This window comes from Leuresthes tenuis, unplaced genomic scaffold (assembly GCF_036924035.1).
Source record: "Leuresthes tenuis unplaced genomic scaffold, fLeuTen1.0.hap1 SCAF_19, whole genome shotgun sequence".
Classification (NCBI taxonomy): Eukaryota; Metazoa; Chordata; class Actinopteri; order Atheriniformes; family Atherinopsidae; genus Leuresthes; species Leuresthes tenuis.
Genome location: NW_027325373.1, coordinates 28,734,913 through 28,753,159, shown reverse-complemented (window position 1 = coordinate 28,753,159; position 18,247 = coordinate 28,734,913). Strand labels below are relative to the sequence as shown.

Below are 18,247 nucleotides of genomic sequence, written 5' to 3'. Positions count from 1 at the left end.
TTGTGCCAAGATGCAGACCCCTCACATTAATATGGGTCTGAGACAATCAGAAAACAGAATTCCTTGTTGCCGGGTGAGGTCTGACATAGCAGTGAACGTAAGTGAACGTAAACCCCCGTTCCATGAATGAAGAGCGGACGTAACCGCCGCCCGGTTTCTTGATGTCTGGGGGATTGAGGGTGGGTCAACCCGGTTGGGACATAGAAGGGAGCCGCTGATCGTTTAGTTTGGGAGCCGCTGATCTACGTTATAAAAGTTATTTTTAGTGACAGACACACCGACAATGATCAGGTTATAACTTTGGCACAAAGCATCAAATGGCAATAATCAAGTTTAGTTGTGAACACGGTCCCTTTACAAGTAATAGTAATAAGGAGTCTGCTACATCAAGCCGTTGCTTTGCAGCTTTCAATGGACTCGAACGGATGTTAATGGCTGGTTGTCCTCGCCGCATTTGAGGCTCCACAGTATCCAGCCGTTCCAGGACTGAACAGAGGTTTACTATGGCAACCTCATTAATGTGTAAATCTGTGACGGCACAGTATGCAGCCAAGCTTTCTGACTCGTTCAACTCGTCCACAGGCATCACACCCAGATATATTATTGGATTCTACCTGCTCAGCTAATTCCAACAGTGTTTGCACAATTTGAGGGAGCGCCATGATCTGTGATGCGTCCTCTAAAGACCCGGCAATTCAATCAATTTCCCGGCATATTTGCAATGTAATGTAATGCAATGCAGATGTGCACACCGCCCCCTACCGAACAAGATGGGTAGCTCGGTCAGCAGGGAGCTGAAGAAGAGCTGATGTCACTCTGCTGCACCGCTCAGATTGCTTTTTCGTTTTCTAGTCATGGGCAGGACTTTGCGGGCAGACCATGAAAATGAAAAAGCAATAATGTGCAGTCTTTAAGAAGAAAATGCAAATGCAAATGGAAGGATTGATTACTAATTTTATTTATGAGTCCAATAATGAAGCCACATTCTTAAAATGAAAAAGCATTTCTGCAAATGCATTTTAATTTTCAAATTTTACATTTCAAATTTAATTTTGGCATTTATTTGCTGGGGCATATTTTGAAAATTAAATCTCAAATGTCTATTTCTTTTTCATTTTAATTAAGTGAAAGATTGAGCACTCTTGAAGAAGAAAATCAAAATGCAAACAGGATGATTGATTACTAATTTAATTTATGAGTCAAATAATGCATCCACATTCTTAAAATGAAAAAGCATTTCTGCAAATGCATTTTAATTTGAATTATGGTCAAGATTCGCTTCCGTAAACGTGGACAGCAGGAAGGATTGCAGAGTATTTTAACAACCACCCCTTCTCACTGCTACATTTAAACTTCCCACGAGTTTGTCAACTTTTTCTTTCTTTTTAATTCTATTTAGATATTGATTTAGTTATTTTTCCTCAACAATTTCTAAAAAACAATTTTAATTTCAATTTCATATTAAAAGAGCAATGTGATAATAGATAATGTGATAATCAAATTTAATTCAGCATGTTCACATCCTCACCCAAAGTAATGACCTGCCCTTCAAAGTTGAGGTCTTTGAGCACCACAATGATCTGGCTACCCTCTGGTGCAGGCTCTGTCCAGCGACTTACCTCACAGCCCTTAATGTCATACCTGGCAAAGAAAAGTATGCATCAAACTACACAAAAAAACATAGTTACTATCATCCATAATATTTCTAAGCACTGGTGATCCAAATATACCTGGCATTGATTCGATCATCTGGATAAAACACACTTTGCATCACAATAAAGTATTTCTGTAAAGAACATATGAAAAAGAAAATGTTCATGTTTTCCAAGAACCTCTAAATCCAGTGAAAAACAGAACAAAAGTGTGATCTGTACCTTACAGTTGTGTGGTATTTGGATTCTGTGAACTCCTAAAAGAAAAGGAGAGAAATCTTTGTGTCCAGTGCAGAATAATACTTATCAGTTGTCTAATAATATTGGAAATTAAACTAATTCATAGCACTATTCTACAGTCATGTTTCCAGCCACTTGATTAATGTAAGAACATTATTTGCTCTCTTTTAGATATAGTTTGGTTTTAAATAGCACCTGGGAAATTGTTTCTCTGGCTGCTATCTACAACTGCAGTGCATGTCTTAATTATTTTTGGAAGATGTAGCATAAATTTAATCAATTTCCTCCATTTAGGCCAGTCACTCGTTTATATATTGAAACATACCATTACCTCATGGTTTGAGCTACTTGAATAATTTGAAAACTTTTGCAAATTTATCAAAAATAAAAACCAAAAATACTTTATACATAGGACAACAGTGACTTTTTTCACCAAAACTTTATTTGTACAGTGTCTTTTTTCTGTATTTTATTCATTGTGGCAAAAATGTTTTGCTATCGAGTTGCTAGTGTATTATTGTTAATAACAGTGTCATGCTGGGCTGGAAACCAAAGATATGAAGTTAAGTATCTCAGTCTCCGGGCACTCCTGGACTGTTTCAGGCCCGGGAATGTGTATAACAACGAATGGAGTACTTCAACATGAGTCAAAAGCACATAGTTTTAAAGTTCACAAACTTTTCAAGCGCTGCTTTAACAGAATAACTGTGATATCTTAAAAACAGTCAGTTGCAAAAAAAAAACTCTACCACAGGGCAGAACTTCTAGGGAGCCACTCTATATGTGCAGTATGTTATTTTAACTTATCTAGACTGTTGCTTGTTGTTAATAAGTTTAATTTCATTTGAATTATTTCATTTCTTTCTCTTTCTATTCTTTTGTGTATTTTTAATGCTTCTTCCACTCCCCGCTGCAATGCTTTTATTCTATGTAAAGCGCTTTGAATTGTTTTCTCCATGAAATGTGCTATACAAATAAATTTGACTTGACTTGACTACATTGACCTGCATAACAAATTGGTGCTCATAAAACTTAAATTAAATTCTGTTTTTGAGTGATTACATACACTGGAAACTATAAAGAACTATCCTTAAAAGAGATACACTGCATCTGATCTATTTTCAATCTACTGCTCTATCACACACACTGGCTCTATAGAGTCGATGAGATAGGATATTCAAACCAGTATTGCATAGTAAAATGCCCTTAACAATTAGTTGATCCATCTGTGATTATTTATTTAGGTATATTGGTGAACTCTAATTTCCCATTGCATGTGTGTGTGTTTCTGTGTGTGTGGGTGTGTATTACCTAAGAACTTGACCAGAAGTGAATGAGGGTATTTCCTCAGATGTTCCATGTAGATCTTCAGGTTGTCTAAAAGGAATTTTATTTCCCTTTTGTTTTGGGTCTTCAGAAAGAAACGTTTATCATTTCTAGAAGTTCAAAAGAACAGAGTAAGTAGATCTCTGTTCTATCAATAATACCACAATCCAAACTTTGACCTCATTACTATAATATACAGACATCCATCCACTGTTCAAAATTTGAAAATAGGGTAAGCTTTTCAAAACAGCTTTCAACAGTTTAGTAGACCTCTGGATGCCTGCATGTTTAATTCAATCATCATTCCTGACTAAAGTGCCAGGTATGGAGCTAGTGTTTTAATTACATATATATATATATTTGATATATTTAGCACTTGAGCTTGCAAATGATCTTGCACTGTATTTTTGGAAAAACTTTTTTTTGTGTGCGTTATTAGGAGCTGACTCACGTCAGGAAGAAGTCGGCCTTGCTTTTGGAGTTGCTGATGAACTGGAGGTAGCGATTTTCAGAGCAGAGTGATTGCTGATACTCCTGCTCTGTCATTCCTAAAGAGCCCCGTAAGCTGGAAAACACTGGGCCTGCAAATGTCTCCATTGTAAAATTCTACAAACACATGCACAAACAACTTAAGCATGCAAAGCCTTTGTAACAATAATCCTCCAATATTTGTAGCTGTTAGATCTGATGCAGACACGTGCACTTACCTTATGAATCTCTGTGACCTTTAATCTAAAATCATCATCTGACAGTTCATTCTAGAGCAGGAGAAAGCACATGGAAGTGTAGATAAATGGGGCTAATTACTTAATAGCAACATTTTATTTTCATTTACACAAATACAGTAACACTGTAAATATTTAACTCAAAGAGAGCCCTCAACTAACAGAAATGAGGACAGTGTCGGATTTGAAAATGCAGATGGTGATGAAACAACCTATAGTACTCACAAAGTACCTTAAAAGACTGTGGGGACAGATGTGTGAAACAGTTTATTTGTGTGAGTTAAATTAGCCTTTTACTCTGAGAGTCAGTAGTTTTCTTTTATTCAAGCTTTATTCAAGCTAGAAAGCCAGACCATGAGCACCAGAACAGTTAGAGCAGGGCTGCTCAATTACATATTCAGGTGGGCCAGATTTTCAGAAAATTAAGGAGGCCAGAAATTGTCTTTGACCAGTAAGTAGCAGTTAAAACTCGAATAAATCAATAGATAATAGAAAACAAATTTATGTTTTGAAAAAAAAAAAAGTTTATTTTTGTCTGTCTGATCGGTGCAGTGGGTCTGAGCTTTTGTGTGTGTGTGTGTGTGTGTGTGTGTGTGTGTGTGTGTGTGTGTGTGTGTGTGTGTGTGTGTGTGTGTGTGTGTGTGTGTGTGTGTGTGTGTGTTTGTCTGTTTGTCTCTGTGTCTCTCTGGGTATTTATGGGGTGGGTGGGTTGTTATGTTCTATCATTGTTGTTTCTAGCCTTTGTGTCGCTTTTAAAGTATGAAAGGTGCCATATAAATAAATTTTGATTTGATTTGATTTTTTTCTTTTGAATTTAGTCAGATCTGACAAAAGCAAATAAGAAATGCACAAAATAAAACAATGAACATGCTGGGGAGAGCCAATATAATTCCCCCCCTAACTTTTGTCATAAAAGGGTAATATCAAACTATGCACATCTTAAAATGCATAAAAAGAAAATAATGCACAAAAATAACAGCATTTGTTACTTTTCAGAAACAAAGTAAATGATACATTTTTTTATGGCAGATGTCACACTTGTTTAAATTTTGTCATCATTTATCACCCCTAGGACTGCTAGCATGCAATCTTTCACTGTTTCCGAGTCTGTAAATGGCCTTTTCTTCTTTGCCAATATCCACAAAACGTAAAGGGATGCTGTTGTAGTTCTTTGTTGGGCTGTGCATGTGTGTTTACATATTAAACACGTTGATTTTGCATGTGAATGTAACAATATTGTATTTGTCAGTCCAGGCAGGGTTAAATCTATGGTTTTTGTTGTCAATTTTCCGTTTTGGTGGAAAAAGACAAGAACGCTTATTCTACTCGTACAACTTCAAAAAAACGCAACAACGTGCTGCATTATCGGTTTAATGTTGCTAGGTAACCCAATGTTGCATTCATAGTCCGAACTACTATAGGAACTAATTCCATCAATGTAGAAATGTCTGAAGGCTTCTTATTTTCATGTATTTATTAGTTTATTCTGCCAGATCAATATGCTGGGCCACATGGAAGTTTTTACTGGGCCACATCCCGCCCATGGGCCGCCATTTGAAGAGGTCTGGGTTAGAGGAACACAGTAATGTAGTTTTTATTTCAGTGGAGTGAAAGATGTTGAAACGGTAGCGATTTGAAAACGTGAACCTGTCTGCTGTATCACACCAATGTTCCATTGGAATCAGTGAAATAATTTGAAGACTTCAAAGACTCTCGCTTCAAGGCTCATAGCTGAAATTCTACACACGTGGACAAAATTGTTGGTACCCCTCAGTTAAAGAAGGAAAGACCCACAATTCTCACTGAAATCACTTGAAACCTACAAAAGTTACAATAAATAAAAATTCATTGAAAATTAAATAATCAAAATCAGCCATTACTTTTGAAATGTTGATTAACATAATTATTTAAAAAAAAAAAAACTAATGAAATAGAGCTGGACAAAAATGATGGTACCTCTATAAAAGATTGAAAACTATTTGACCAGAGTGACATGATTAACTCAGGTGTGTCCTTTAATTGACATCACAGGTGTTTCCAAACTCATAATCAGTCAGTCTGCCTATTTAAAGGGAGACAAGTAGTCACTCTGCTGTTTGGTGAAAAGGTGTGTACCACACTGAACATGGACAACAGAAAGCGGAGGAGAGAATTGTCCCAGGACATCCGAAAAAAAATGATAGACAAACATCTTAAAGGTGCAGGCTATAAGACCATCTCTAAACAGCTTGAAGTTCCTGTGACAACAGTGGCTCATATTATTCAGAAGTTCAAGACCCACGGGACAGTAGCCAACCTCCCTGGACGTGGCCGCAAGAGGAAAATTGATGACAGATTGAAGAGACAGATCGTTGGAATTGTATCCAGAGAGCCCAGGACAACCTCCAAAGAAATTAAAGGCGAACTCCAAGGCCAAGGTACATCAGTGTCAGATCGCACCATTCGTCGTTGTTTGAGCCAAAGTGGACTTCATGGGAGACGACCAAGGAGGACACCACTGCTGAAAGAAAATCATAAAAAAGCGAGACTGGAATTTGCAAAAATGCATGTTGACAAGCCACAAAGCTTCTGGGAGAATGTCCTTTGGACAGATGAGACCAAACTGGAGCTTTTTGGTAAGGCACATCAACTCTATGTTCATAGACTCAAAAACCAAGCATACGAAGAAAAGAACACTGTCCCTACGGGGAAACATGGAGGAGGCTCAGCAATGTTTTGGGGCTGCTTTGCTGCATCTGGCACAGGGTGTCTTGAATGTGTGCAAGGTAAAATGAAATCTGACGACTATCAAGGCATTCTGGAGAGAAATGTGCTGCCTAGTGTCAGAAAGCTTGGTCTCAGTCGCAGGTCATGGGTCTTCCAACAGGACAACGATCCAAAACACACAGCCAAAAACACCCAAGAATGGCTGAGAGAAAAGCGTTGGACTATTCTAAAGTGGCCTTCCATGAGCCCAGATCTGAATCCCATTGAACATCTGTGGAAGGAGCTGAAACATGCCATTTGGAGAACACACCCATCAAACCTGAGACAACTGGAGCAGTTTGCTCATGAGGAGTGGGCCAAAATACCTGTTGACAGCTGCAGAACGCTCACTGACAAATACAGAAATCGTTTAATTGCAGTGATTGCCTCAAAAGGTTGTGCAACAAAATATTCCAGCCCTATTTCATTAGTTTTTTTTTTAATAATTATGTTAATCAACAATTCAAAAGTAATGGCTGATTTTGATTATTTAATTTTCAATAAATTTTCACTTATTGTTACTTTTGTAGGTTTCAAGTGATTTCAGTGAGAATTGTGGGTTTTTCCTTCTTTAACTGAGGGGTACCAACAATTTTGTCCACGTGTGTGTGTGTGTATATAGGTCAGCTGTTTGGTAGTTACATTGACTGAAAGAGGACAAATTGTCCTACATTTTAATGTATAATTTGTTTCTGTAAGTCAAACTGTATGAAAGTTAGATGTATTTGTTTGAAAATTTGGTTGACTATCAGAAAAACCAAAAGAGAGCATAAATCTCCTGAACGTGTTGAGACCAAAATTGTTGATTTTATGCAGAAGTAGTTAAAGGACAAAAAATGTACAAAAGAACTATGTTGGAATAATAATAAAGAGAAACAGGATCACTAAAGTGATATAAACATAATGATTATTGTGATTATTAGTCAGCATTCTCACAAAAAAGGAAAACAATAGTGAGAATGCTTAATCAGCATTCTCTCAATAATCAATATGAGGGGCCTTAGAAGTTAGGCAGGATTGTCTGTGTTGATTTTTGGTCTGAATGCTTAAATAGAAGGCAACTGACTTTATTATCTTGATTCTAGCAGAAGCTTGATTCCAATCCAAAAGGCTTCTTCAATTCTAACAGTGGTGCACAGTTCCAGACATGTAGAGTTTTGTGTATCTTGTGTGTGCAAGGTTGAAATGAGTAGATGCAGCAATTTTCAACACACCCAATTACCACAGCAAAAACAATTTAAAAGATGGATTTGTTTTTGCTTTTCAACAATTTCTACTGAGGTTCTTAAATCAGGAAAATTTACTCCATAGTTCCCCCTTTCTGAGTATCTTAGCGTAGTTTCTCCATCACAAATTCCTCATTTTTTCCATTCTGAGAGTGCTCTGACAGTTGTCTTCTGAAGGTAAATTTGAATATGTACTTGACACAATTGATAAAAAAATAAAAATGAGATTCACAAAGAGATTTAAAAGAAGATAATGTGCTGGCCTGAATGACTTATCTATACAGGGCATTTGATCGTTGAAGGGCCCTGGCAGAGAATGTTTTGTCACCTTATGTAACATGTTGAGTTTCAAGTATCATCAGTAGAGCCTTTATATCAGCTGAGGTTTTATAAGCAGTGATCAAGCACGTAGGAAGCCAAGATATCATAGATATAGGAAGGAGCCAGACCATTCAAATATTTTAAATAAGCACAACATATTAAAAAACATTTCAAAATTTAGAGGTAGCAAGTGAAGGACAGGCTTGATTTATATAATATTCTAATGAATAACGTCTATTAGTCCATGTTAAAAGCCTGGCAGCTGCATTTTGTATCAGCTGAATTCTTTGGATATTTCAACTGCTTTTTCCAGAGCCTTGCAATAATCAGGTGTTAAAAAATTAAAAGCATGGATGATTTTTCTATGTCTGCAGCAGACAGAACCACCTAACCTTGATTACGCTGTCCTAATTGAGCAAAGCTAAATAGCACCCCTTTTGTCATCTAAGCATTAAACAACAAGTCTAAGTAAAATAGCACTCAAGTCCATCACATGGGTAGCATTTCAACAACAATTAGGAGAGGACCCAAAATAGACCTTTGGGGGACCAGATGGAAAAAGGGAATTGAGAAGACGAGGCATCTCCCAACTTTAAAGAGACCTGTTTATTTGACAAATGAGAAACAAACCAATTAAATGGCACAAAACTAAACTCTACAAAACAGCTGCACAAAACAAGCTATATAATCTGAAGGCCACGTGATGTTTGGAGGTCTGTAGTGATTGACTGCAGAAAGTTGGCGACCTCTGTGCACTATGCACCTCAGCATCCGCTGACCCTGCTCTGTCATTTTACGTGGCCTACCACTTCATGGCTGAGTTGCTGTCATTCCCAATCGCTCCCACTTTCTTATAATACCACTGACAGTTGACTGTGGACTATTTAGTAGCGAGAACACCTGAATTTGATTATTTGGATGGAGGAGAGGATACGTTTGGCAATATAGCAAGGGTGTGGACTCGAGACAATTGACTTAGATTCGAGTAAAAAAAACACATTACAGTGTGTACAACATGCGGGTTAAAAATCAGAGGCGGAAACCAACTGCACAAAGAACAATAAGCCAGTCACATTATCAAAGTTTGCAAGCTAATGCTAGCTTAATGAGGGACCTCAGCATTGGTGCACATGGCAATCTATTGAGCCCACCACATAGCACACGTTGATTTTCTAAGTTGCACAGACTCCATTCCAGCCAGTACACAGAAACATGCTACATAAGTTTTAATCAACAAGTATGCAGTCTGCAAAAGCTACAGCATGGACATAAGAGCCCAATCCTAAAGTCATTCGCCCCTCTAAAAGTTAACGCCCCTTGTACTGCTGCTAATAAGACGTACATGGTGTTTTAATACTGATTACCAGACACAGTCAGTGAATCCAAGATTAGCATGGAGCTGGCTTGGCAAAAGCCAAGAGATGTCACTCTTGCCTGCATTCAAAACTTGAGAGCCCTGTTGATATGCGATTTAATTGCTGCAGGCAGAGTGCTAATGGTTCTTTGGCTCTGTGTGCATATCAAGAGTATAACCCACCTCAAATCAAATGCCAGAAATGCTACAAGTAATCTTGATAAAAAATTAATCTTTTCTTATTTGTACAAATCTGAACTCTTTTAGGCATGATTTGTATAAGTTGTTGGCCATCAAATTAGTAACAAAACAATTGGTTAATTGTTAATTGGTGAAGTACTCTGCTTGAATAAATGATAATAAACTTCACATTTCAATATTTATAAAAAAAAAACTGTATTTGATGAAGAGCTCTTGATGATTTGGCTGTGACTTGAAACTCAGTGTTGAGGACATGTACTTGACTTGGACTTCTCAGTCTTGACAGTGACTTGACTCGGGACTTGCTAATACTGACTTGGGACTTGACTCTAGACTTGAGTAAAGAGACTTGTGACTTACTTGTGAATTGCAAAATAATGACTTGGTCCCACCTCTGCAATATAGTGTATATTAAAGCTCTTTGTAGGTCCTGTTTGCAGTATATCAATGGATGTTAGGGCTGGGCGATATACCGAAAATTTACCGATACTGAAAGTTATGACTATAACCGAATTCATTTTGCCCATGTCGGTATATTCGTTGTTTAGAAGAAAAGGAAAGAAAAGTATTTTTCGTCTTTTGGCTCTGTGTGTAGGTAGGCTGTGTTCATATCCCTTTAAGACGCGGCACACGTAGTACAGCATATGTAGTCACGTGATAGAGGGCTGTGTTGGGATTGGGTCCCGCAACTCAAATCTCGCGGGAGCAGGCGGTATGAACTTTGCTGCGGGTGGGAATGGGCGGCTAAAAAAACCCACTGCAGGATCGGGATGTAGCCTAGCAACAGGATGTCAATAAATTATGTGGAAAGGAAGCTCAAAGAATGTCTTTACAGCACAGAGTCAAAGCAAGACAAGTCTGACATTTGGAGAAGTTTCTCAATTATCCATGAATCTCTTTATTAATAGCCAATAAAATGACATGTTTTCTCCTTTCTGAACAGGAGAAGACACAAAATCAATGCATTTCTAATATTGTGCGGGCATAAATTCTCAAAGTTTTGCTGGTGTGGGCGGGAGTGGAGATACACATTGTGGGAGCAGGTGGGAGTGTAACACACGTTGCGGGTGTGGGCGGTAATGGTCAGAAATTCAGCGGGAGCGGGATGAAGAAAACAGTCCTGCACATAGCTCTATCATGTGACTCCACCCCATCCAGTCTGTAGCAAGAAGGGGAAGAGATGGTGACAAAATAAAGGACAGTTCAAATATTGAAGCGGCAGCTGCAGCACCGGCGGCAGAGGTAGACCTTGGGGAGGAGGAAGAGCAGCAGCTTGTTCCCAAGAAAAACGTGTCTTCAATCGTGTGGTTGTGTTTTAATATTCAGGTTATTTTATACTTTTAAACTTGTTCAGCTGTGCGTAGTTGTTCAATAAATCTGAACTATAAGTTACTGCCTTCGTCCTCGCCTTCACCAGTGGGAGCCCAGGCAGGCTCGCTTCTGCCCTCATCCCTCGCCGCTGCTGCTCTGGAGGGGATCCGGTCAGATGGACAGACGGAAGTCTGGCCATCCGCCAGACAGACTCCAGCATTTTTGTGATACGGTGTCATCCTGTCCGCCAGATGGGATCCGGCCCTAAGACCCTTCAGAATCCCTCCCTCCCACCCTTTTGGATGTCTGGAAGCCATCCTTGAGAGGAGGGGGGGACTCACGTTTACATTTTGAGTTCTGTTTTGCTTGGTCTTGTTTTCAGATTCTAGGTTCATTTTTTGTCATGTTTTTTCCCCTGTCATGTTAAGTTTCACTCATGTCACCTGTTTTTGTTCACAGCTGTACTCCATCACCAATCACCTCCCCACAGTATTTAGTTTCCAGGTTTCCCTCAGTCATGGCAGTCACCTTACCTTACCTTACCTCACTTTTCTCCATGGTACACGGCTTGTCAGGTTAGTTTTTGCCTCTTAGTTTTCCATAGTCTAGTCTTGTTTCATTAGTCATAGTCTTGTTTTGTTTTGTTTTGCGTCACAGATTTAGAATTTTTGAGTTCTGCATCTGGGTCCTCCCTTCCGCACCACCGTTCTGTGACAGTAGGTTTTATAGTCCTTTTTAAAGTGACAAAAATAGGTCCTGCTGCCACAGCCCCATCTAGTGGCCAAACCTTTTTTTGCGCAAGGGGTGGTGGTGGTTATCCATTTATCGTTATCGTTCTTTGGGAGTATATATCAACACACTGTAAATGTAAATATTAATGAGGTCTGGCTTCTTCAAACATCTTTATCTCAGGCTTTATTTCATATGTTCAACAGCTATCAGGATTTTTTAGATTTTCTGTATGGCAAGGCAAGTTTATTTGTAGAGCACAATTCGTACACAAGGCAATTCAAAGTGCTTTACAGCACGAACATCAAGATTATGATTACAGTGAAACCAAAACCTTGTTTATCAGATCTTAGTGCTGTGAAACACAGTATTAGCAGTTAGTTTTAACAATTGCTAATAGATATACAGTACCTAAACTTTATACCAGTGTGCTGTCATACAGCTCCAACAGCTGGTAAGACCTCATGCACAATTTTTTCATTTAAAGTCCTCCCTTTCAACAGAGACAAAGAGCAAAAGACCCTGGAGCTCTCATGCCCTCAGGACCCGCAGTTAAAACACTGTATTGTTGTTTAGTAGCCCAAGTTCAACACCTGTAATCATGTCAGCTCTTGAGCTTACAATATCATACTAAAACAAAACTCTTAAAGAATATCCATAATACTGACCATGAACCATACTCTGTAGTTAAACTTAAGTCTTGCTTGTAAATTTATGGACCTTTATACTTTCATGTGAATCTACTGCATGCTCATGTCTTTTAAATACTGTACTGCATATGCACATATTTTGGTGACTTAAGTGTTGCCTTTGCTGATCCCTACTTACTGTGGGTGGGTTGTCAGTGGTGTTTTGGATGGCTGCAGCCAACCCTTCCTTCATCATGCAAGTCAGGCTGTAGAACTCATGCTCCTCATCGATCTCAAACAAGCCCAGAAGCTTCCATTGCTGCCTCAAACCTCCCCACCTTTTCCTCTTCACTGTACCAGAGCACTGACGATGACCAGACATCCCTATGGCACCTGTAGCTGCTGACATCTCCAGCTAGGAAACAGAAAAACACATCTAAAACATGTGACTGCTGCACAGTCACCTGATGCCACACTCTCAATAGAGAGAAGGTTGACAAAGCTTTAACAAAAAGAAATCAAAGAGGACAGAGAGGCCAGTGGCAAAAACAGAACACAGCAGTTGAGTGTTTAACAGAGTTACCATGGAGACAAACACAATGGGATAAAAGCTCAATGGGCTCTGCTGTTGTTAATGACACAGTACTCTAAATAGAACATCAGCTATGTGTACATTTATATATTATGGTGAGCTTCAGACAGGATAAGCAATAATGACAAAAGGATTTTGACTTCAACAAGAAAGGGCCTTTTAATGCTCACCAAAGCCTTTTTAAAAAAATAAAGAATACACACAAAATCGGGGATCAGTCACTAATTGGCTAAACGTGTTTGTGATTGTTTTCTATCATAAAATTAACAGTAATCTAACAAAACAGGTATGAAACAGCACAACACTGACTACTGCACAGAGAACACTTTTAAGTAACTTAGAGCACACTCAAACACACGTAGCCCCCACCTAGCTGGTTAGCTGTCACCAGCAACCCAACCGGTCAACAACAACGTGCCAGAGGTCAAACTTATTGGGTCCACTCAGGTTGTCTCCTGGTTCTGGTGGTTAGGTACAATTTTGGGACAGGGACTCTGCCTATTTGGAACTCTGCCTATGACTCACCCTCACATGGGGCAGAGGGTTGGTAAGGAGCCAGTCTACCTCGGTGAAGGAATACCACTCATTTCCTTTTGATCAACCACACCCTGTATATAACGCCTGACAGTCTCCCATGTACAGTACATGGTCTGACTTGGGGGATTCTGTATTCCTCAGGGCTGTAGAACCCCACAGGGTTTTTCCTAGCTTAAAATGAGGCGGCGGTGGTACCTGATCGTGGGCTCACAGGTGCACATGTACCGTGCCTTCAACTTTCTCTAGCAAGTGTTTTACTAGCAGTCTATTTTAGGAGTTATAATTACATGAATTAAAACAAAAAAAGACAAGTATTATTTTAAAGCAGTGGAGCGTATGCTGACGGTCTGACGGCTTTGCTTTGCGGTAAGACGTATTGCATCACTTCCTGTTGCTTTGTGTGTGCACTGTGACAGTTCTCGCTCTTCTTGAACTACTAATAATCACCTTATTTCTCCCTATAATTTACACATCTTGCATAGTTAACTCTATCCCATACTTGTTATATTCTAACGCTCACTCTTACAGATCTTTAGTTTTTATTTTTCACTTTTTAGCGTTGTGTCTGGTTCTCTAGCTTAGCATGGCTACCAGTTCTCTTCCTCTATCTCCTGCTTTCACCTGCTCCGTGTGTCAGATGTTTAGTTACTCCTCTGCCTCCTTTAGTGGTAATGGTACATGTAACAAATGTAGTCTTTTTGTAGTTTTGGAGGCAAGGTTATCTGAATTGGAAGCTCGGCTCTGCACTGTTGAAAACCACCCGATAGCGAGCCAGGCCCCTTTAGTCAGTGCGGAGCCACCTAGCGTAGCTAGCTCTGTTAGTCGTCCCCGAGCAGATCCCGAGCAGCCGGGACTTAAGAGTGGCTGGGTGACTGTCAGGAAGAGGAGTCATAGTCCTAAAGTCAAGCCCGTGGTTCACCATCAACCTGTCCACGTTTCTAATAGATTTTCTCCACTCAGCGACACACCCGCTGAGGACAAAACCCTGGTAATTGGCAGCTCTATAGTCAGAAACGTGGCATTAGAGACACCAGCGACCATAGTCAAATGCATTCCAGGGGCCAGAGCGGGCTACATAGAATCCTATTTAAAACTGCTGGCTAAGGATAAACGTAAATACGGTAAAATAGTTATTCACGTCGGCGGTAATGACACCCGGTTACGCCAATCGGAGGTCACTAAAATTAATGTTGCATCGGTGTGTAATTTTGCCAAAACAATGTCGGACTCCGTAGTTTTCTCTGGACCCCTGCCAAATCTGACCAGTGATGACATGTTTAGCCGCATGTCCTCATTCAATCGCTGGTTGTCTAGATGGTGTCCAGCAAACAACGTGGGCTACATAGATAATTGGCAATCTTTCTGGAGAAAACCTGGTCTGATGAGGAGAGACGGCATCCATCCCACTTTGGAAGGAGCGGCTCTCATTTCTAGAAATATGGACGAATTTATTAGTCATCCAAAAACATGACATCCCAGGGTTGAGACCAGGATGCAGAGTTGTAGTCTTACACACTTCTCTGCGGCTTCCCACCTGATGCTGCCCCCCCCCTCAATCAAAAAACACAAAAGGAGCAAATCCTCTTGTGCAAAAAAAAATTAAAACAAAAACTTTAACTGAACAAAAACATCAAACTATTAAATGTGGTTTGCTGAATATTAGATCTCTCCCTTTGAAGTCTCTGTTAGTGAATGATTTGATTTGTGATCATCATATTGATATATTTTGTCTTACAGAAACCTGGCTGCAGCAGGAGGATCATGTTAGCATTAATGAATCAACTCCCTCTGACTATTTAAATGTTCATGTTCCTAGAACCACAGGCAGAGGAGGAGGAGTGGCAGCTATCTTCAGATCAGGGTTACTAATCAGTCCTAGACCCAAGATTAGTTTTAGCTCTTTTGAATCTCTGATTCTCAGTTTTTCCCACCCAAAGTGGAAATCACAAAAACCTCTTGTGTTTGTTGTTGTGTATCGTCCACCTGGCCCTTATTCTGAGTTTCTGTCTGAATTCTCAGAGTTTTTATCCCAGTTAGTGGTGAGTACAGATAAAGTCATTGTAGTGGGTGACTTTAATATTCATGTAGATGTTGAAAATGACAGCCTAAATATTAACTTTAATTCTATATTAGACTCTATTGGATTTTCTCAAAGTGTTCACAGACCTACTCACTGCCTTAATCATACCCTTGACCTTGTGCTGACTTATGGCATTGAGAGTGAACAGTTAACAGTGTTCCCTCATAACCCTGTCTTGTCTGACCATTTTTTAATAACTTTTGAATTTACATTACTTGACTACACGGTTTCTGAGAAGAATTCTACATATAGAAGGTGTCTGTCAGAGAATGCTGTAACCAGATTTAAAGAGTTGATTTCATCATCCTTTTCTTCACTGCCATGTGCTGATATGACACAGGATGGCTACCTAAATTTTACTCCAGTAGAACTTGACTCTCTTGTTGACAGCACTACAGCTTCAATGCGTACAACACTGGACAATGTTGCCCCTCTGAAAAGGAAGGTAATCAGTCAGAAGAGGTTGGCTCCTTGGTATAATTCACAGCTGCGTGCGTTAAAGCAGACTGCAAGAAAGCTGGAGAGACAGTGGCGTTCCTCTAATTTAGAAGAGTCTCAATTAGTCTGGAAAGATAGTTTAATAACGTATAAGAAAGCACTTCGTAAAGCTAGAACTGCGTATTATTCATTATTGATAGAAGAGAATAAGATAATCCCAGGTTTCTTTTCAGCACTGTTGCCAGCTGACAAAGAGTCCGAGCTCTGTTGAGCCATGTATTCCTTTAACTCTCAGCAGTGATGATTTCATGAGATTCTTTATCAATAAAATTGTTTCTATCAGAGAGAAGATTAATGGAATCCTTCCCATTATTATCACTGATGTATCATCAAGTAGAGCAGCTTTAGAAGTATCTTTCGAACCTGAATTGTATTTAGACAGCTTCTGTCCAGTTGATCTTTCTGAGCTAACAACAGCAATAGTCTCTTCTAAACCATCAACTTGTATGTTAGACCCAATCCCAACCAGACTGTTCAAGGTTTTCCCTTAATTGACACTTCCATATTGGATTTGATCAATCGGTCTTTGTTGATAGGATATGTACCTCAGACTTTTAAGGTTGCTGTAATTAAACCTTTACTTAAAAAAACCTACTCTTGATTCAGAAGTGTTGGCTAATTATCGACCTATATCCAATCTCCCTTTTTTGTCCAAAGTTCTTGAAAAAATAGTTGCAGTTCAACTTTGTGATCATTTACATAGAAATAATCTGTTTGAAGAGTTTCAGTCAGGATTCAGAGTGCATCATAGCACAGAAACAGCACTGGTGAAAGTTACCAATGATCTCCTGTTAGCCTCTGATAGCGGACTTGTTTCTGTGCTTGTCCTGTTGGATCTCAGTGCTGCATTTGATACGATCGATCACAGCATTCTGTTACAGAGACTTGAACATGTTATTGGGATTAAAGGAACTGCATTAGGCTGGTTTAAGTCATATTTATCTGATAGATTCCAGTTTGTTCTTGTAAATGAGGAATCTTCCTCACACGTTGGAGTAAGTCATGGAGTTCCTCAGGGTTCTGTGCTTGGACCGATTCTTTTTACTTTATACATGCTTCCATTAGGTAACATTATCAGACAGCATGGCATAAATTTCCATTGTTATGCTGATGATACTCAGCTGTACTTATCTATGAAACCAGATGAAACCTACAGGTTGGTCAGGCTACAAGCCTGTCTTAAAGACATAAAGACCTGGATGACTCAGAACTGTCTGCTTTTAAATTCAGACAAAACTGAAGTTGTTCTCTTTGCACCTGAGCGCTTCAGGAGAATTGTCTAGTTATATAGTTACTCTAGATGGTATTTCCTTGGCTTCTAGTTCTACAGTGAGGAACCTTGGAGTTATTTTTGACCAGAATTTATCATTTGATGCACATATAAAACTGGTTTCTAGGACTGCCGTCTTTCACCTTCGTAATATTGCTAAAATCAGGAACATCCTGTCTCAGGGTGATGCAGAGAAACTAGTTCATGCATTTGTTACTTCAAGATTGGACTACTGTAATTCCTTATTATTGGGCTGTCCCACATATTCTCTGAAAAGCCTCCAGCTGATCCAAAATGCTGCAGCCAGAGTTCTGATGAGAACTAACAGAGAGATCATGTTTCTCCAGTTTTAGCTTCTCTTCATTGGCTCCCTGTTAAATTCAGAATAGAATTTAAGATTCTTCTTCTGACATATAAAGTTCTTAATGACCGAGCTCCATCATATCTTAAAGATTTAATTGTAAGATATTTTCCTAACAGAGCACTTCGCTCCCAAACTGCAGGTTTACTTCTTGTTCCCAGAGTTTCTAAAAGTAGAATGGGAGGTAGAGCCTTCAGTTATCAGGCCCCTCTCTTGTGGAATAAGCTGCCAGTAAATGTCCGGGAAGCAGACACCCTTTCCACTTTTAAGATTAGGCTTAAAACTTTTCTTTTCGATAAAGCTTATAGTTAGGGATGGCTCAGGTAATCCTGAAACATCCCATAGTTAAGCTGCTATAGGCTTAGACTGCTGGGGGACCTCATCTGTCACACCTTTCCTCACTTTGCTCTCTTTTTCCCCCTGTTTAATTTCTCAAATGATTTTATGTAC

At 39.3% G+C, this 18,247-nt stretch overlaps 1 protein-coding gene across 2 annotated transcripts in view; it reads right to left on the bottom strand.

The window, feature by feature from the left end:
- pip5kl1 (phosphatidylinositol-4-phosphate 5-kinase-like 1) overlaps nt 1-18,247 on the bottom strand; it is a 36,614-nt gene that overhangs the window by 12,217 nt on the left and 6,150 nt on the right. Inside the window, exons 2-8 of one of the 2 annotated variants that reach the window (XM_072372086.1) lie at nt 12,659-12,874; nt 3,926-3,976; nt 3,670-3,824; nt 3,204-3,328; nt 1,875-1,909; nt 1,731-1,786; nt 1,529-1,641 (exon numbers count right to left, since the gene is read on the bottom strand). In XM_072372086.1, the coding sequence (XP_072228187.1) occupies nt 1,529-1,641; nt 1,731-1,786; nt 1,875-1,909; nt 3,204-3,328; nt 3,670-3,824; nt 3,926-3,976; nt 12,659-12,868 (745 nt within the window). In that variant the 5' untranslated portion in view covers nt 12,869-12,874. Of the gene's footprint in view, nt 1-1,528; nt 1,642-1,730; nt 1,787-1,874; nt 1,910-3,203; nt 3,329-3,669; nt 3,825-3,925; nt 3,977-12,658; nt 13,850-18,247 lie in introns of those variants that run through there. The other variant, XM_072372085.1, reaches the window with a different exon arrangement.